This window comes from Cyclopterus lumpus, chromosome 13 (genome assembly GCF_009769545.1).
Source record: "Cyclopterus lumpus isolate fCycLum1 chromosome 13, fCycLum1.pri, whole genome shotgun sequence".
NCBI lineage: Eukaryota > Metazoa > Chordata > Actinopteri > Perciformes > Cyclopteridae > Cyclopterus > Cyclopterus lumpus.
In genome coordinates this window covers 19,515,223-19,535,792 of record NC_046978.1, presented here as the reverse complement: position 1 = coordinate 19,535,792, position 20,570 = coordinate 19,515,223, and the positions used below count along the sequence as shown (strand labels likewise).

The 20,570-nt window shown below is 44.1% G+C and overlaps 1 protein-coding gene across 1 annotated transcript; it reads left to right on the top strand.

The window, feature by feature from the left end:
- Nucleotides 1–577: 577 nt before the first annotated feature.
- LOC117741170 (A disintegrin and metalloproteinase with thrombospondin motifs 15-like) lies at nucleotides 578–20,275 on the top strand. The gene is made up of 8 exons (XM_034547998.1): nucleotides 578–1,537; nucleotides 3,654–3,786; nucleotides 11,753–11,920; nucleotides 14,955–15,238; nucleotides 15,332–15,509; nucleotides 15,969–16,144; nucleotides 17,365–17,540; nucleotides 18,256–20,275. Exons 1-8 carry the CDS (start codon nucleotides 659–661, stop codon nucleotides 19,031–19,033), a joined length of 2,772 nt encoding a protein of 923 aa, XP_034403889.1. The 5' UTR covers nucleotides 578–658; the 3' UTR covers nucleotides 19,034–20,275.
- The last annotated feature ends 295 nt before the right edge of the window (nucleotides 20,276–20,570 follow it).

Below are 20,570 nucleotides of genomic sequence, written 5' to 3'. Positions count from 1 at the left end.
TGTGTGTCTGTGTGTGTGTGTGTGTGTGTGTGTCTGTCAGTGTGTCTGTCTGTGTGTGTGTGTGTGTGTGTGTGTGTGTGTGTGTCTGTCAGTGTGTCTGTCTGTGTGTGTGTGTCTGTCAGTGTGTCTGTCTGTGTGTGTGTGTGTGTGTCTGTCAGTGTGTGTGTGTGTGTGTGTCTGTCTGTCTCTCTCTGAGGTGATGATGCTCCGTTGTACAGCAACAATAATATTTGGAGAGTTACAAGTTGTCTGCATGACCAATGAGCCCCCTCTCTCTCCCTCTCTCTCCTCCCCCCTCTCCCCCTCTCTCTCCCTCCCTCTCTCTCCCCCCCCCTCCCCCCTCTCTCTCCCTCCCTCTCTCTCTCCCCCCCCCCCCCTCCCCCCCTCTCCCCCTCTCTCTCCCTCCCTCTCTCTCTCCCCCCCCCCCCCCCCCCCCCCCCTCTCCCCCTCTCCCCTCTCTCTCCCTCCCTCTCTCTCTCCCCCCCCCCCCTCCCCCCCCCTCTCTGATGGTGAACTTTAAAGCTCCGCAGCTCACACTAGCCGGTGTCCAGAGTGGAGCCGGTGCACGTTGGCAGAGCTCAGCGGTGCGGATGCTTAGTTCTTGTCTGAGTGACGCACGCGGACGCGCGCGGACGCTCTCCCCGGAGCCGGATCCACGATGGCCGCGCTCATCAGCTCCCTGGTGGTCTTCACAAAGTTCCTGCTGTACTTTAAAGTGACGCACTGCGTGGAGGTGGACTTCTGCGTACCTGTGCGCGTGGATCCTCACATGCACGACAGACAGGTGTTCAGGCTGAGTGCCTTCAGACAGGAGTTCTACCTCCACCTCACGCCGGATTCCAGCTTCCTCGCAGCGGTGAGCGGCTCCTCGGCGTCCGACGCGGACCTCCGGGAATGCTTCTACTCCGGTAACGTCAACGCGGAACCGGACTCCTTCGCCGCGCTCAGCCTGTGTAAAGGTCTCCGGGGGGGGTTCTACTATAACGGCATGGAGTACTTCATCAGCCGCACCAGGACCGGAGACCCCTTCAACGGGACGCACGTCATCCGCCGCTCGACGCGCGCGGCGCACTCGGGCTCCAACTCCACCAGCAGGTGCGCAGTCGCACCTGACGCCGACTTCAACGTGTCCCTGGAGAAGTACAAGCACATGCGCGGACTGGAGGGTGACAGCTTAGCTGAAACGGTGTTGAGGACCCTGGGGAGGTCCAAGAGGTTCGCCTCCATCCCCAGGTTCGTGGAGGTGCTGGTGGTGGCGGATGAATCCATGGCTACGTTTCACGGGGAGGACCTGAAGCATTACCTCCTGACCCTGATGTCGGTGGCGGCCAGGCTCTACAAGCACCCCAGCATCCTGAACTCCATCAACATCGTGGTGGTGGACTTCGTGGTGATAAACAAAGCCGACAAGGGGCCAAAGGTTTCCAGCAATGCGGCGCTGACTCTGCGCAACTTCTGCTCCTGGCAGAAGAAGCTGAACAAGCACAGCGACAAGCACCCGGAGTACTGGGACACGGCCATACTGTTCACCAAGCAGGTAAGCAGGCCGGAGAAGAGAAGAGAGCATGCTGCAGGTACACAACTGGTTGTATAGAAGTCTATGCTTCATGTGTTAAAGCTGCATTCTCTCTACTGACCACCAGGGGGCGACTCCTCTGGTTGTATAGAAGTCTATGCTTCATGTGTTAAAGCTGCATTCTCTCTCCTCACCACCAGGGGGCGACTCCTCTGGTTGTATAGAAGTCTATGCTTCATGTGTTAAAGCTGCATTCTCTCTCCTGACCACCAGGGGGCGACTCCTCTGGTTGTATAGAAGTCTATGCTTCATGCGTTAAAGCTGCATTCTCTCTCCTGACCACCAGGGGGCGACACCTCTGGTTGTATAGAAGTCTATGCTTCATGTGTTAAAGCTGCATTCTCTCTCCTGACCACCAGGGGGCGACTCCTCTGGTTGTATAGAAGTCTATGCTTCATGTGTTAAAGCTGCATTCTCTCTCCTGACCACCAGGGGGCGACTCCTCTGGTTGTATAGAAGTCTATATAAATGACTCTACTTCTCTTGATTTATTCCCTCAGTAAACATTGTAAACATGAGTTTATGGAACTCAAGGTGAATGAGCCTCTGCGTCTTTGTCTTCCATCAAAAGGATGTTGAAGACAACACATATTGGACGGGGAACTTGTGAACCCGGTGTTAAGATGAGGCCCACACCAGAACTCTGGCAGCGCTGTGTATTCCACACCACTTTCTCTCCATAACCTGACAAGATGTTTTCCATCTCAGAACCCATTGTGCCCTAAAAGGACAACAATGCCGGACCTGCACATTCCTGCATACAATTGCTCTAAGTGTAAATAAGGGATCTTGTCTCCAACACCAGGGTTCTACATGTTGCTCTGCAGTGGAGGAGCGAGCCAGAACCAAACTGGACCTAATGGAAAGCAGCCATTAGACACACAGAGGGAACTGGCTCAGCAGTGCTGTGCAGTCAGCAACACACGGGTTAATGGATGGAGAACCCGACGCAGTGACAGGTCATATTTATGGTTGTAAAGTCAATCAAATGACTACAAAGATATTTTAAAGGCTTTTAATAGTCTGTGCCATAGACAGGAAATCCGAAATGGGCGTCGCCGTGATGTCACCCACTGGTTTGTGGACAGTTTTGAGGCCTCAATGTCCTGGCTTTCTTTACAAGTGACCATATTAGGCCGGAGGAGGAATGCCGTAAAGACGGCGTATACGTCTCTGGAAGAGACCTGTCAATCACCTTGTAGCCCCGCCCTAAAGTATCCCCCGCTTTATGGTCTGTTTGACATCACGCTGTATTGAAGAAGACTCGAAACTAGAGATTGAGACCAAAAACTAATGTTTACAATGTTTACTGAGGGAATACATCAAGAGAAGTAGAGTCATTTATATAGACTTCTATACAACCAGAGGAGTCGCCCCCTGGTGGTCAGGAGAGAGAATGCAGCTTTAACACATGAAGCATAGACTTCTATACAACCAGAGGAGTCGCCCCCTGGTGGTCAGGAGAGAGAATGCAGCTTTAACACATGAAGCATAGACTTCTATACAACCAGAGGAGTCGCCCCCTGGTGGTCAGGAGAGAGAATGCAGCTTCAACACATGAAGCATAGACTTCTATACAACCAGAGGAGTCGCCCCCTGGTGGTCAGGAGAGAGAATGCAGCTTCAACACATGAAGCATAGACTTCTATACAACCAGAGGAGTCGCCCCCTGGTGGTCAGGAGAGAGAATGCAGCTTCAACACATGAAGCGTAGACTTCTAAACAAATTGGAAAATGTGATTGTTTTGCACTGTCTTTGACCAAATTTCATGGCAACCCATCCAATGAAAGAGACATCTCACTAAATAGAAAATAGGTCCATGGGATGGAGAGAGTCATTGGGATTCATCCTCTTTACCTCTTTAATCCCTCCGCCTCAATGTGTTTTAAGAACAGAGCACCAATAATCAAACCACAGGACGTCCCATGTGCTTTGTGTTCGTGCTCTTCTCGATCGGCTCGTTCTGTAGCTCAAATTAAAGCCGCACAAAACACGTTCGGAAACAAGACTCAAGTCCAATCGGATTGATCAAGATTTCTATGAGATAAAAGTGGAAATGACCTGTGGTGTCTCCAGGATCTCTGCGGGGCCACGACCTGCGACACCCTGGGGATGGCTGACGTCGGGACCATGTGCGACCCCAAGAGGAGCTGCTCCGTCATCGAGGACGACGGCCTGCCCTCCGCCTTCACGGCGGCCCACGAACTCGGTAAGAGAGTTGTGATTTCAGGGAACTGAACACATTTCAGAGGCTAATCCACGAAATGCAATCTACTGGTTTCTTGGACATGAATGTTTTAGTTTTCTACGATAGTATGTTAAAAAACTAAAGTTAAGTTTATGCAACAACAACAGTTAGGTTTAGACAACAACAACAGTTAGGTTTAGACAACTAAACCAACAGTTAGGTTTAGACAACTAAACCAACAGTTAGGTTTAGACAACTAAACCAACAGTTAGGTTTAGATAACTAAACCAACAGTTAGGTTTAGACAACAACACGAACAGTTAGGTTTAGATAACTAAACCAACAGTTAGGTTTAGACAACTAAACCAACAGTTAGGTTTAGACAACAACAACAACAGTTAGGTTTAGACAACAACACCAACAGTTAGGTTTAGACAACAACACCAACAGTTAGGTTTAGACAACAACACCAACAGTTAGGTTTAGACAACAACAACAACAGTTAGGTTTAGATAACTAAACCAACAGTTAAGTTTAGACAACAACACCAACAGTTAGGTTTAGACAACTAAACCAACAGTTAGGTTTAGACAACTAAACCAACAGTTAGGTTTAGACAACAACAACAACAGTTAGGTTTGGACAACTAAACCAACAGTTAGGTTTAGACAACTAAACCAACAGTTAGGTTTAGATAACTAAACCAACAGTTAGGTTTAGACAACTAAACCAACAGTTAGGTTTGACAACTAAACCAACAGTTAGGTTTAGACAACAACACGAACAGTTAGGTTTAGATAACTAAACCAACAGTTAGGTTTAGACAACTAAACCAACAGTTAGGTTTAGACAACAACAACAACAGTTAGGTTTAGACAACAACAACAACAACAGTTAGGTTTAGATAACTAAACCAACAGTTAGGTTTAGACAACAACAACAACAACAGTTAGGTTTAGACAACAACACCAACAGTTAGGTTTAGATAACTAAACCAACAGTTAGGTTTAGACAACAACAACAACAGTTAGGTTTAGATAACTAAACCAACAGTTAGGTTTAGACAACAACAACAGTTAGGTTTAGATAACTAAACCAACAGTTAGGTTTAGACAACAACACCAACAGTTAGGTTTGGACAACAACAACAACAGTTAGGTTTAGATAACTAAACCAACAGTTAGGTTTAGACAACAACACCAACAGTTAGGTTTAGACAACAACAACAACAGCAGTTAGGTTTAGACAACAACACCAACAGTTAGGTTTAGATAACTAAACCAACAGTTAGGTTTAGACAACAACACCAACAGTTAGGTTTAGACAACTAAACCAACAGTTAGGTTTAGACACCTAAACCAACAGTTAGGTTTAGACAACTAAACCAACAGTTAGGTTTAGACAACTAAACCAACAGTTAGGTTTAGATAACTAAACCAACAGTTAGGTTTAGACAACAACACGAACAGTTAGGTTTAGATAACTAAACCAACAGTTAGGTTTAGACAACTAAACCAACAGTTAGGTTTAGACAACAACAACAACAGTTAGGTTTAGACAACAACACCAACAGTTAGGTTTAGACAACAACACCAACAGTTAGGTTTAGATAACTAAACCAACAGTTAGGTTTAGACAACTAAACCAACAGTTAGGTTTAGACACCTAAACCAACAGTTAGGTTTAGACAACTAAACCAACAGTTAGGTTTAGACAACAACACCAACAGTTAGGTTTAGATAACTAAACCAACAGGTAGGTTTAGACAACAACAACAACAGTTAGGTTTAGACAACAACACCAACAGTTAGGTTTAGATAACTATACCAACAGTTAGGTTTAGACAACAACAACAACAGTTAGGTTTAGATAACTAAACCAACAGTTAGGTTTAGACAACAACACCAACAGTTAGGTTTAGACAACAACACCAACAGTTAGGTTTAGATAACTAAACCAACAGTTAAGTTTAGACAACAACACCAACAGTTAGGTTTAGACAACTAAACCAACAGTTAGGTTTAGACAACAACACCAACAGTTAGGTTTAGACAACTAAACCAACAGTTAGGTTTAGACAACAACAACAGTTAGGTTTAGACAACTAAACCAACAGTTAGGTTTAGACAACTAAACCAACAGTTAGGTTTAGATGACTAAACCAACAGTTAGGTTTAGACAACTAAACCAACAGTTAGGTTTGACAACTAAACCAACAGTTAGGTTTAGACAACAACACGAACAGTTAGGTTTAGATAACTAAACCAACAGTTAGGTTTAGACAACTAAACCAACAGTTAGGTTTAGACAACAACAACAACAGTTAGGTTTAGACAACAACAACAATAACAGTTAGGTTTAGATAACTAAACCAACAGTTAGGTTTAGACAACAACAACAGTTAGGTTTAGACAACAACACCAACAGTTAGGTTTAGATAACTAAACCAACAGTTAGGTTTAGACAACAACAACAGTTAGGTTTAGATAACTAAACCAACAGTTAGGTTTAGACAACAACACCAACAGTTAGGTTTGGACAACAACAACAACAGTTAGGTTTAGATAACTAAACCAACAGTTAGGTTTAGACAACAACACCAACAGTTAGGTTTAGACAACAACAACAACAACAACAGTTAGGTTTAGACAACAACACCAACAGTTAGGTTTAGATAACTAAACCAACAGTTAGGTTTAGACAACAACACCAACAGTTAGGTTTAGACAACTAAACCAACAGTTAGGTTTAGACACCTAAACCAACAGTTAGGTTTAGACAACTAAACCAACAGTTAGGTTTAGACAACAACACCAACAGTTAGGTTTAGATAACTAAACCAACAGTTAGGTTTAGACAACAACAACAACAGTTAGGTTTAGACAACAACACCAACAGTTAGGTTTAGATAACTAAACCAACAGTTAGGTTTAGACAACAACAACAACAGTTAGGTTTAGATAACTAAACCAACAGTTAGGTTTAGACAACAACAACAACAGTTAGGTTTAGATAACTAAACCAACAGTTAGGTTTAGACAACAACACCAACAGTTAGGTTTGGACAACAACAACAACAGTTAGGTTTAGATAACTAAACCAACAGTTAGGTTTAGACAACAACACCAACAGTTAGGTTTAGACAACAACAACAACAGTTAGGTTTAGATAACTAAACCAACAGTTAGGTTTAGACAACTAAACCAACAGTTAGGTTTAGACAACAACAGTTAGGTTTAGACAACTAAACCAACAGTTAGGTTTAGACAACAACAACAGTTAGGTTTAGACAACAACACCAACAGTTAGGTTTAGACAACAACACCAACAGTTAGGTTTAGACAACTAAACCAACAGTTAGGTTTAGACAACAACACCAACAGTTAGGTTTAGACAACAACACCAACAGTTAGGTTTAGACAACTAAACCAACAGTTAGGTTTAGACACCTAAACCAACAGTTAGGTTTAGACAACTAAACCAACAGTTAGGTTTAGACAACAACACCAACAGTTAGGTTTAGATAACTAAACCAACAGTTAGGTTTAGACAACAACAACAACAACAACAGTTAGGTTTAGACAACTAAACCAACAGTTAGGTTTAGATAACTAAACCAACAGTTAGGTTTAGACAACAACAACAACAGTTAGGTTTAGATAACTAAACCAACAGTTAGGTTTAGACAACAACACCAACAGTTAGGTTTAGACAACAACAACAACAGTTAGGTTTAGATAACTAAACCAACAGTTAAGTTTAGACAACAACACCAACAGTTAGGTTTAGACAACTAAACCAACAGTTAGGTTTAGACAACTAAACCAACAGTTAGGTTTAGACAACAACAACAACAGTTAGGTTTAGACAACTAAACCAACAGTTAGGTTTAGACAACAACACCAACAGTTAGGTTTAGACAACAACAACAACAACAGTTAGGTTTAGATAACTAAACCAACAGTTAAGTTTAGACAACAACACCAACAGTTAGGTTCAGACAACTAAACCAACAGTTAGGTTTAGACAACTAAACCAACAGTTAGGTTTAGACAACAACAACAACAGTTAGGTTTAGACAACTAAACCAACAGTTAGGTTTAGACAACAACAACAGTTAGGTTTAGACAACAACAACAACAGTTAGGTTTAGACAACTAAACCAACAGTTAGGTTTAGACAACAACACCAACAGTTAGGTTTAGACAACTAAACCAACAGTTAGGTTTAGACAACTAAACCAACAGTTAGGTTTAGACAACAACACCAACAGTTAGGTTTAGACAACTAAACCAACAGTTAGGTTTAGACAACAAAAACACTTAGTTAGGTTGAGTTAATTTCCATTTTATGTTCATGCTGAGCTAGACAACAACAGATTGCATTTTGCAGCTATTTCATGAACTGCCGTGATTCTGGGTGGTGGCCTCAGAGGGACATTTGCTCCAGAGCTGCATAAACGGGCTCAGCCGGAGGGTTTTGTAACATTCACTACATGGCCGTGGTTCTCAGTCCTGGTCCCAGAGAACTTTCCATCCGAGCAGCTATTTAATTTCATTTACCTGACGTTCAGTTTGTAAAACCCTCCCTCGTTAGTCAGGCACAATCAAAACCAGCAGCTCTCTGGAACAATGAACTCTATTGGTGTTGGATGTCACAGCTGCACAATGTAACTCTGCACGATGGCAGCTGCAAACGGGAAGTGAGAGATAACGGATGAATTATTTCTCATGATAACATTATACTAACAAATGTAAACTTATCTTGAACATTCTAGTTAGGCTGTGATGCTTTATGTGAGAACGAGAAGCTGAGCAAGGAAAAGTGATGAATGGAGCGAAGGAGATAACAGAACCCTCACTGCTCTTTAGGAGACACTGAGCACTTCAGGCTAAACTGTCCAATCCTCTATAAGAGTATGGTATGTGGTGCAGTGTGCATGAGCACACACTCATGTATATAATCTGCCAAATTAGGCATGAATTGTGGTAGTTGGCATTGAAATGGCCTTGGGATAGTTATTTTGGGAAAGTCTTATTTGAGTGTCTGACTCTAAATGTCCATAATTTACTAAATGAACATCACGCTGTATTGAAGAAGACTTGAAACTAGAGATTGAGACCAAAAACTAATGTTTACAATGTTTACTGAGGGAATACATCAAGAGAAGTAGAGTCATTTATATAGACTTCTATACAACCAGAGGAGTCGCCCCCTGGTGGTCAGGAGAGAATGCAGCTTTAACACATGAAGCATAGACTTCTATACAACCAGAGGAGTCGCCCCCTGGTGGTAAGGAGAGAGAATGCAGCTTTAACACATGAAGCACAGACTTCTATACAACCAGAGGAGTCGCCCCCTGGTGGTCAGGAGAGAGAATGCAGCTTTAACACATGAAGCATAGACTTCTATACAACCAGAGGATCCGCCCCCTGGTGGTCAGGAGAGAGAATGCAGCTCGAAGGCACTTCAGCATTGACTTAATTTTTTTGGAAAAGAATGTTGACGCCTGATCTGGTCACAGCCCAAGAAAAACAACAACAAACAGAGCCGAGGAGTCTCTCAACACAGCTGTCAATCACTGCTGGAGAAGCTCGTTAACTCCAAACAAACTTTTCAAACTAGGCAGCGATGATCAGATGTGATGTTTTCAGAAACATGCTCCGCTTGGTTTGGGGTCGACTGTGTTCAACATGGCTGCCGGGACCCAAACTTTTTTTACAGCTAAACAGTAAAACACTAAGAGATGGGATGTGGAATATTTCACATGTCATTAGGAGTACTAAAAGGAATTTAGTGAACCTGATATCCTCACAGAAACAGTCTAAAATATATTATTAGCATTTTCATGGTGAGCGTACAGTGTTATTCTGACAAAAAATTTGGACTCTATTAATCTGTAATTTAGGCTGATATTATGTTGGCAGTTTAACGCAGAAATGTCAAAGCAGCTGAAGTCCTGCAGCTTTGACAAACTGTCTCGTTAAGGCAAATCTTTTCTTTAAAAAAAAATCATAATCATTGGTTGAGGCTTTAAAAGAAGCAAAACCCCTGAAACCAGATGCACAAGTAACTCCCGAGGCCCCCAGAGAGGAATTGGTTTACACTGTCCTCATATGTGTTCAGTCATTTCCTCCCAAAATGGTCCTGTCTCATGATTGAAAACACTGTTTTTTCTTTTTCTTTTTGGAAAGTACTTCATGTTCGTATATTTAAGGAGGGAAATGATTTCCTTGGGAACTAAATTCCCCCGTCAGGCCGGGTTTAGAACATGGACGTATGCCACGCCGTATATTCCCATGCATAACTGCATTCCTGTCTGCTATGACATCAGCTTCAAATCAGCCCAGTTCACTTTGCCTCATACTTTCATGTGTGTTGAGGTGTCTGGTAAAACCTTTTTCTTTTTGGTAATCAACGAACATGTTCAAAAAGAGGTTCACATTTTTGCTTTCTTCATCTTAGAAACATTTCAAGGATTGGAACTTTTCTTTCTCCCAAAAACTGTTGGTGTTGTTGTCTAAACCCAACTGTTGGTAGGTTGGTTGTCTAAACCCAACTGTTCATAGGTTTGTTGTCTAAACCCAACTGTTGGTAGGTTGGTTGTCTAAACCCAACTGTTCGTAGGTTTGTTGTCTAAACCCAACTGTTGGTAGGTTGGTTGTCTAAAACCAACTGTCCGTAGGTTTGTTGTCTAAACCCAACTGTTCGTAGGTTTGTTGTCTAAACCCAACTGTTGGTAGGTTGGTTGTCTAAACCCAACTGTTCGTAGGTTTGTTGTCTAAACCCAACTGTTCGTAGGTTTGTTGTCTAAACCCAACTGTTGGTAGGTTGGTTCTCTAAACCCAACTGTTCATAGGTTTGTTGTCTAAACCCAACTGTTCGTAGGTTTGTTGTCTAAACCCAACTGTTTGTAGGTTTGTTGTCTAAACCCAACTGTTCGTAGGTTTGTTGTCTAAACCCAACTGTTGGTAGGTTTGTTGTCTAAACCCAACTGTTCGTAGGTTTGTTGTCTAAACCCAACTGTTCGTAGGTTTGTTGTCTAAACCCAACTGTTGGTAGGTTGGTTGTCTAAACCCAACTGTTGGTAGGTTTGTTGTCTAAACCCAACTGTTCGTAGGTTTGTTGTCTAAACCCAACTGTTTGTAGGTTTGTTGTCTAAACCCAACTGTTGGTAGGTTTGTTGTCTAAACCCAACTGTTGGTAGGTTGGTTGTCTAAACCCAACTGTTCGTAGGTTTGTTGTCTAAACCCAACTGTTCGTAGGTTTGTTGTCTAAACCCAACTGTTGGTAGGTTGGTTGTCTAAACCCAACTGTTGGTAGGTTGGTTGTCTAAAACCAACTGTCCGTAGGTTTGTTGTCTAAACCCAACTGTTCGTAGGTTTGTTGTCTAAACCCAACTGTTGGTAGGTTGGTTGTCTAAACCCAACTGTTGGTAGGTTTGTTGTCTAAACCCAACTGTTCGTAGGTTTGTTGTCTAAACCCAACTGTTGGTAGGTTGGTTGTCTAAACCCAACTGTTCGTAGGTTTGTTGTCTAAACCCAACTGTTGGTAGGTTTGTTGTCTAAACCCAACTGTTCGTAGGTTTGTTGTCTAAACCCAACTGTTGGTAGGTTGGTTGTCTAAACCCAACTGTTCGTAGGTTTGTTGTCTAAACCCAACTGTTTGTAGGTTTGTTGTCTAAACCCAACTGTTGGTAGGTTTGTTGTCTAAACCCAACTGTTGGTAGGTTTGTTGTCTAAACCCAACTGTTTGTAGGTTTGTTGTCTAAACCCAACTGTTCGTAGGTTTGTTGTCTAAACCCAACTGTTTGTAGGTTTGTTGTCTAAACCCAACTGTTGGTAGGTTTGTTGTCTAAACCCAACTGTTGGTAGGTTGGTTGTCTAAACCCAACTGTTCGTAGGTTTGTTGTCTAAACCCAACTTTTCGTAGGTTTGTTGTCTAAACCCAACTCTGTGACTCTAACAACCTTCTCTCCGTCCCTCAGGCCACGTCTTCAACATGCCCCACGACAATGTGAAGGCATGTGAGGAGGTATTTGGGAAACTGAAGGACAATCACATGATGTCTCCCACACTGATTCAGATCGACAGGAGCCGGCCCTGGTCCGTGTGCAGCGCCGCCATCATTACCGAGTTCCTGGACAGAGGTCATGGTTAGTAAACACTTCCTGTACGCGTCTCTGGAGTCGCTAATTCTGTCCAGGCTCCGTGCGCTCAGCTGGTTGTAATTTAATTGTGTTCACACACAAAAAGACCTTGGCTCTAGTCGGTCACGGTTACATTTGTAATTTCAATATTAGTTCAAGCGACCACATTTTATGTTTTACCCCCATATCAAGAAATATTCATTATATTAAGTTAATTTCTTTTCACAATTTGTGCCTCATCCACACTAAATGTTTTCTTGTAATAAAAGTCAAAGTAGTTATATTAGGGTTAACTCTTTCAAACACACTTCACAGTAAATAGCACAGTGGAATCCAACTGCAAGATAAAAATATCTCATAACAGCATAACATTAACTAATCTAATATCATGTATAAGATGACAATCAATCAATAATAAAGACTTTTGCAGCTAAATGTGACTACAAACAGCATTTTGCTTCATAACTCTATTGTACAATGACAATAAATAACCTTGTAAATGTGGATTTCCTGTATAGTTCAATCAATATCTGTGAACATGAGCTGCTATCTCAAAACCAGAAGCCAGAGAAGGAAGTATCAAGTATCTAGTGTAATGTGGAGCTGCTCCATACATATTGGATGGGAGACTGATTGTGTGTTTTTTATAACCAGATGAGCTTCATTCTATTGTATTGCTTTCCGCTGTGAAACGTGTAATAATAATGGACTTTATTATGTACTATTCACCTGGCAGCGATCACCTGGAGGGATGTACCTCCTCAGCTCTGACGAGTGGTTTAGTTTTGTTCAGCTCATGGTTTTCTTGTCCACAACTTCAATGTCTTGGTTCAGTCTCACCAACTTTGTTTCTTGCCACAGCCGGCAGCTGTTTTTACCAAAGAAAGTTCAGATAATCCCACTGAAGCAAACAGGAGACAGACAAAGTTATGGATTATCTGGCAAACCTTTTTTCAGGTTTAGCAGATTTTCATCTTGGGAGATGAGTAAATGTGACTGACATTCAGCAGGTAGACAGAAACACAAGAGGAACACACATGTGTTCCGATCTGGTGCTCCGATCACAAAAGTCGCACTGATGTGGTAAAAAAAGAGATCAATGCAGGCTGGTTGATTGACGCCAACATTTGACTGGTGGACGCCAACATTTGACTGGTGGACGCCAACATTTGACAGGTGGACGCCAACGTTTGACTGGTGGATGCAAATAATTGGTTGGTGGATGCCAATGTTCGGTTGATGGGTGCTAACTGTTGGTTGTTGGACGCCAACATTTGACTGGTGGACGCCAACATTTGACAGGTGGACGCCAACATTTGACAGGTGGACGCCAACATTTGACAGGTGGACGCCAACATTTGACAGGTGGACGCCAACATTTGACTGGTGGACGCCAACATTTGACTGGTGGACGCCAACATTTGACAGGTGGACGCCAACATTTGACAGGTGGACGCCAACATTTGACTGATGGACTCCAACGTTTGACTGATGGAAGCCAACGTTTGGTTGTTCAACGCCAATGTTTGGTTGATGGAAGCCAACGTTTGGTTGTTGGACGCCAACGTTTGACTGGTGGACACCAATGTTTGGTTGATGGAAGCCAACATTTGGTTGTTCAATGCCAATGTTTGGTTGATGGAAGCCGACGTTTGGTTGTTCAATGCCAATGTTTGGTTGATGGAAGCCGACGTTTGGTTGTTCAATGCCAATGTTTGGTTGATGGACGGCAACGTTTGGCCGATGTCCACTTGTACAGCAGTTGTCACGTCATAGTAGACCTGTTGAAGATAAAAGGCACATTTTCTCTTACAGACAAGTTTATGATGAAATTAGGAAATAATTGATCCCAAAACACATTAAAACTAAGCTAAAAGCTATCTTGTTTGAACAACAGCAAGCAGCACGCAGCTGATTCCTCTCAGCTTAGATCAAAGCTTTGGGAAGTGCTTGAGTATTACAAAAACTGACACAATCACATATGATATATGCTGATCAGAGATATGAAGTGCCTTTTTTATGTAATATCTGAGTTATCTTTTTCTGAAACACGAAATGTCATATTTCTGAGCCAGAAAGAGAGTATTCCATTATATAACTGGCTTCGACCAGAGTCTCTGTTGCCTCGACAGAAATGTGAACCCCTTTGTGGCAGAGTCACACCGGGGTGCAGTAAACTGAACAGGTGTACCCGACCAAGAATCTTTCCTTGAGGTGTAATTTCAAATGCTGATGATGACAGAGTATCTACTTCCAGTATCCACATTCAATAAAACATTCCAAAGTGTATTAATATATGACTCTGTCTTTTCTCCACAGTGGCTCCTTTATGCCAAGTCTTGTTCTGCCTGTGTGTCAGCTCTAGTAAGTGACTGGCGACCCGCCCACTCGCTGTAACAAGCAAATGAGCGCTTACTAAGTGTAACGTCTTTTCTACGTGAGTTATCTGCCCAATCCAAACATGATCTGGTGCCTGTGCTGTCTCATGTGCACAGCTTGCACTCTGGCTTTGTGCAGAATGAAGAAAGTTTAAAGCTTATTCATGAGCATTCTTTTCATGTTTTATTTTTTATTTCTCCTTAATGCTAGATTTATTGATTTATTGGCCACATGGCTGCAGTGCAACAAGCTGGAAACAAAACATTGACATATTACCACATTATAAAGTTGATATGGTGAATTTGCGAACAGCAGCATTGGTGTTTCTATCCAACATGAAACTAGTCCAATAGTCACCTTTCCTTGAGCTACTGTAGGTTTTGTTCCCCTTCACTTCCCGAGGGAAGCATCTGGATCCTCACCGCCTGCTGGTGTGCTGTTTGGTGCTGGACATGTAGCATAAAGCAGGTTTATTAGCTGAAAACAGCTGGACACCAGTTGCTGTGAAGTAAAGTCGCCTTGAAACCACAACATTGAGCTGAAAGATGAAGGAAACAGACCGAACTGTGTGGCTTTAGTCAAGCAACATCTTTTCATATTAAAAATATAAATTGGTGCACTTAAAGTTGTCAACGTGCACGCGGTCTGATTGTGTCTTCAGGAGAATGTTTGCTGGACCCGCCTCAGAAGCAGCTGTCTCTCTCGGACCACCTGCCCGGTTCCAGTTACGGCCTGCACCGCCAGTGTGAGTTGGCGTTCGGCTCCGGCTCCAAGCCGTGCCCGTACATGCAGCCCTGCTCCAAGCTGTGGTGCACCGGGAAGGCCCGCGGCCAGCTGGTCTGCCAGACCCGACATTTCCCCTGGGCGGACGGCACCGGCTGCGGCAACGGCAAGGTCTGCTACCGAGGAGCGTGCACGGATAAGAACGACACCATGCGCATCAAGGTGAGGGGGTGCGCAGAGCGAGCCCGGTCACCATGCTTGATCTTGCATCACAGATTGATGTACCGTTGCCCCGTGTTTCTTCTTTTGCCCTAGGTGGATGGCCGGTGGGGGAAGTGGGGCGCATTCGGAGGTTGTTCCCGGAGTTGTGGCGGAGGAGTTCAGCTGGCCAAGAGGGCGTGCGACAACCCCGTTCCTGAGAACGGAGGCAAATACTGCTACGGCCTCCGCGTCAAATACCGCTCCTGTAACCTCAACACTTGTCCTGACACAGGTAACCGGACTCTGTTCACACAGTAAGACACACACTAAGGGCTTCGGTCGCTCACCAAACAGTGACCGCCAATTACCTTTCAAGAAGTTGAGCCAAACTGCTAGCGGGGCATAAACATGTCTGGTATATTGTGATATTGTGATATACTATGATATTCCATAAGCGGACTGAAGTTCATGCATTCAGGCTGAGAGCCACCAGTTAATTGAGTCTCTGGTGAAAGGGAAACACACTATGGCTGCAAAACGTGTTTGAAGCATTTAAAAAGTAAATGAGTCTACGTTGTTCTCTAAGTGAACACAGATAACGTACTGGATGGGTTTCTCCACCAATAACATGTTAATATTCGCACACTAAATATTGGGCAGAATTTGATGATGTATTCTACTTCGTTGTCAACTGAGAAGAAGAGGTCAACAGCGTCGATCTAATGGGAGGTTGTTTTTTGTACATCTCCAGGGAAGAGTTTCCGTGAGGAGCAGTGTGAAGCATTCAATGGTTTGAACCTGAACACCAACAGACTGGGTTCCACTGTGGTTTGGGTTCCTAAATATTCGGGCATTTCCCCAAAGGACAAATGCAAGCTCATCTGCCGCGCCAACGGGACCGGATACTTCTACGTCCTCGCTCCAAAGGTACGTAGTGGATTTGTGTTTGAAATGGCTTTGGGATAGTTATTTGGGGATATATTCTTATTTGACTTTAAATTGGACCATAATTTACTAAATGAACATCACGCTGTATTGAAGAAGACTTGAAACTAGAGATTGAGACCAAAAACTAATGTTTACAATGTTTACTGAGGGAATACATCAAGAGAAGTAGAGTCATTTATATAGACTTCTATACAACCAGAGGAGTCGCCCCCTGGTGGTCAGTAGAGACAATGCAGCTTTAACACATGAAGCATAGACTTCTATACAACCAGAGGAGTCGCCTCCTGGTGGTCAGTAGAGAGAATGCAGCTTTAACACCTGAAGCATAGACTTCTATACAACCAGAGGAGTCGCCCCCTGGTGGTCAGGAGAGAGAATGCAGCTTTAACGCATGAAGCATAGACTTCTATACAACCAGAGGAGTTGCCTCCTGGTGGTCAGTAGAGAGAATGCAGCTTTAACACCTGAAGCATAGACTTCTATACAACCAGAGGAGTCGCATCCTGGTGGTCAGGAGAGAGAATGCAGCTTTAACGCATGAAGCATAGACTTCTATACAACCAGAGGAGTCGCCCCCTGGTGGTCAGGAGAGAGAATGCAGCTTTAACACATGAAGCATAGACTTCTATACAACCAGCGGAGTCGCCCCCTGGTGGTCAGGAGAGAGAATGCAGCTTTAAAGCACTTCAGTGTTGGCTTCACCTGCCAAGTGGGTTTCAACTGTAGTCGCGAATGCAATCTGAACTCCTTGTCACCGAACACCTCATCATGAGTCAAATGCTCATGGGAGGTGTAGTTGAAACATTTATAGAAGCAGCTCTCTGCTCATAAAGGTTTGCAGTGTCACTGCCTGGTGTGGTTTTCCTTCTTCCTCAGTGAGAGGTGACGTGTCGGTGCCTTTTATACAGAGCGGCGAGAAAGGGAAACATGCAGGGACAGTATCACCTCACAGCTGTGGCTTGTCAGCAACTATTTATGCAACCAGAAAGCAAACAAGCCTGCAGCAGCGATGCTAGCCAACATCTCGTTTACACTAAAGGACACTGTACACTCACTCCGGTGATACCTTCTATTCGTATAGCTCTCCGGTTCATTATGTTTGTTTATCCAGAATAACAAAGCATGTCTATGGTGGAGCTCTTTCCTTCCCTCTTGTTGTTGTTCTTGCTTACGTATTATCCATCTTAAAACCCCTGCAGGTTGTGGACGGGACGCCCTGCTCTCCTGACACCTCGGCTGTATGCGTCCAAGGAAAATGCATCAAGGCGGGCTGCGATGGCAAGCTGGACTCAAGCAGGAAGTTTGACAAGTGCGGTGTGTGTGGAGGCGACAACCAGGGCTGCAAGAAGGTCTCGGGAATGTTCACCAAACCTGTGTAAGTAGCACGCGGGTCTAGGTCTCCATAGGCAATGAATGGGAGACTGATATTGTGGACCAACAGAATGCCTGTTTTCCTTTTGTAAGTCCAATATTTCTGTCCCATTTGGTGAGGGGTAATCTGCAAAAACAGCTTTTTAAATATCATGCTGTGGATGTGTTTTGAACTTCTTAACCGTATCTAAATTGATTGATCGTAGCTCGTTGGTGGAAGTCTTGTCCCCTCACGCGACAAGACTTCCACCAGAGATGAGTGGGTTGGAGCCGGTTATGCAAACTACTGCTCATGTATCATAGTGGAGATTCCCACTTTTACCCATAAGAGCTTCAATCGTAGCGTCCTCAAGTGTGAAACACAATGATATCATATACTCAGGACATTCTTTCAAAGTCATTGTCTGTGGCACAGTTCCACACTTACTATATTGATAACATCACATATTTGAGTTTTAGCACTCTAGAGACTGGACTTCAGGGAGTTTAGCACAACTCAGAAGAGGTTAAAGTCATGTTGCCCTAGTGGTATCGGTGGAGTATTGCGAGTACGAGTTCAGTATCGGTGCATCCCTAGTCTCTGGACATCCTTTACATCGATGATCTTTAACTGTGCATGAAGTGCTCTTTAAGTTACATTTACATCCATTGTCTTGAAAGACTAACGTGTGGCCATTCAGCATCATTAACGCTCTTTATCTCCACACTTTCCTTTCCAGCCACGGCTACAACTTCGTGGCGCTGCTGCCCGTTGGAGCTTCCAACATCGACGTCCGTCAGCGCGGCTACCGAGGGATGGTCAGCGATGAGAACTACCTGGCCGTGAAGAACCGCCACGGCAAGTACCTGCTGAACGGCAACTACGTGGTGTCGGCCGCGGAGCGCGACCTGCTGGTCAAGGGCAGCTTGCTGCGCTACAGCGGCACCTCCACGTCCGTGGAGATTCTCCAGGCCACCCGACCGCTGCAGGAGCCTCTGACCGTGGAGGTGCTGTCTGTGGGGAAGATGACTCCTCCCAGGGTGCGCTACTCCTTCTTCATCGCCAAGGAGAGCAAGGAGGAAAAGACTCTGCGGAAGGAGGACAAAAGCCATGCGGCGCATAACAGCGTCCTGGCGGACAGCAACAGGGTTGAAGCCAAGCAGCAGATGATGGGGAAGAGGCCGGTCAGTCACTGGGTGACAGGAAGTTGGGATTCCTGCACGGTGACTTGCGGGACCGGTCTGCAGAAGAGGCTGGTGCACTGCCAGAGCGCGGAGGGGCGTCCGGCGGTGGACTGTGACGGCGCCGACAGGCCCGTAGCGGTGAGGGCGTGCGGGGATCCGTGTCCAGTGTGGGACATCGGGTCCTGGTCTCACTGCTCCAAGTCCTGCGGAAGGGGCTTCAAAAGGCGGCCGGTGCGCTGCGTGACAGAGAACGGCCTGAATCTACCCAGAGACCACTGCTCTGGGAGGAGGAAGCCTCAGGAGCTGGACCTCTGCAACCTGAAGCCATGTTAAAGCACAACAGACTCAGCCCAGGGACTTTGACACAAACCTTCACGCCTCAATCTGCGTGATAAGGATCCCACGGCTGCATTGGGGTGAAAGACACTCTCCGATGCCGCCTGAAGGGGCGTCTGCTACACCGAAGACGGAGAGGGTCTCCCTCTATTGTTCGAAAAAGACAGACACCTGTTTAGACCGGGGAGCTGTCAGACCACCGGCCTCAGGTTTGACTCGTCGCTGGTTTGCCTCCACCAGGACAGATGGCTGATGGAAGATGTAGAGACAGTGATCACACACATCTGCACACAAGCAAGGTTTATCGGTGTTGTCATGTTGCACGGGACGATGTTGTACAAGCACAAAGAGAACTGAACGTCCAGGAAACAACAAGAGCCAGCGTGCTGAGGTGTAACCTCTGAGTCTCACCTGGGAGAACTCCTCAGAATGTGAAACGCAGTCGGTTCCACATCGTTTCATGTTGTTGCTTCTTGAGTCGGTGCTGTTGGCTGTTGTCTGGTGTAGAATAATCTTGGGCGGCAGCAACTAACTCATGCCGTCATTGACTAGTTGGGTCTACGTGGCAACGTCCATCACAAAGTTACATCTGTTTTTAAATTACAACCCATAATCGTGCGTTTGTCTTTATTGATTCAGTTCACGGTAACGAGACACTTGAGTATCATTTCATACATTTAGTAAAGTAAACATGGACCCAAGCTGAATCCTAAGAATCTTCACAACTGAAAAACCATATACAAAAACAACGAGACAATAAAAAAGACTGTATACTAAAATATGTATAAAAAAATACAGAGACCATTAATAATAATAATAATAATTAGAGAATTATATATTAGCTGCATTCCTCTTATTATTTTCAGTGCAAGAACACTGTACAAAAGGAGGAATAAGTCTCAGGTTAATATTTTATTCATAATTAACCAAAGTAATAATCCTAAATTGTTATGTTTCAGCCGTAGAATAATCAAAGCCAGCAGCCGATCACACCGACAGCTTCACGAGCTTTACTTCCTCCAAAGTGAACAATAAATCCGACAATCTTCATGAAATCTCGTTACCAAAAAAGTAGAAATATGTTTTCTAATAGTAATAATAGTTCAGAGCTAAGACATTAGCGTATTTCTCTCCAGTGAATGTCGGCTGTTTGTGTGGTTCAAACATTCTGCGTGACGGCTCTCCGAACTGGTTCCTGTCGACATGTTCTCCGTACTTCACTGTGTTCTTGGAAAGGTTCTGAAACCAAAAGGGAAAAACTTTATATTTGATATTGTTTGGTTTCATGATGGCGCCCCCTAGTTTTGTATTAAGTGACCCTGTTAGCGAACCGTTGGAGACCATTGGATCAAACAAATGTTGCATAACACAGTAACGTCAATGAGTTGTTTAAAGACCAAAGACAGTGGAAAGTGGGGGTGTCACGGAACGCAACATTTCAGGCAAAGAAAAAGCAAAGAAAATATTTAAAAAATAGCAAACCCTCAACAGTTGTTTATTGGCCATAATTCTTCTTCAACCTTTAAGGCACTCA

Excerpts from the sequence above, each read along its gene's own strand:
- LOC117741170 (XM_034547998.1), top strand. The coding sequence starts at position 659 with ATGGCCGCGCTCATCAGCTCCCTGGTGGTCTTCACAAAGTTCCTGCTG. Across the intron at positions 11,921-14,954 it reads GTTCCTGGACAGAGGTCATG|GAGAATGTTTGCTGGACCCG; the intron begins GTTAGTAAACAC and ends TTGTGTCTTCAG. Across the intron at positions 15,239-15,331 it reads ACGACACCATGCGCATCAAG|GTGGATGGCCGGTGGGGGAA; the intron begins GTGAGGGGGTGC and ends CTTTTGCCCTAG.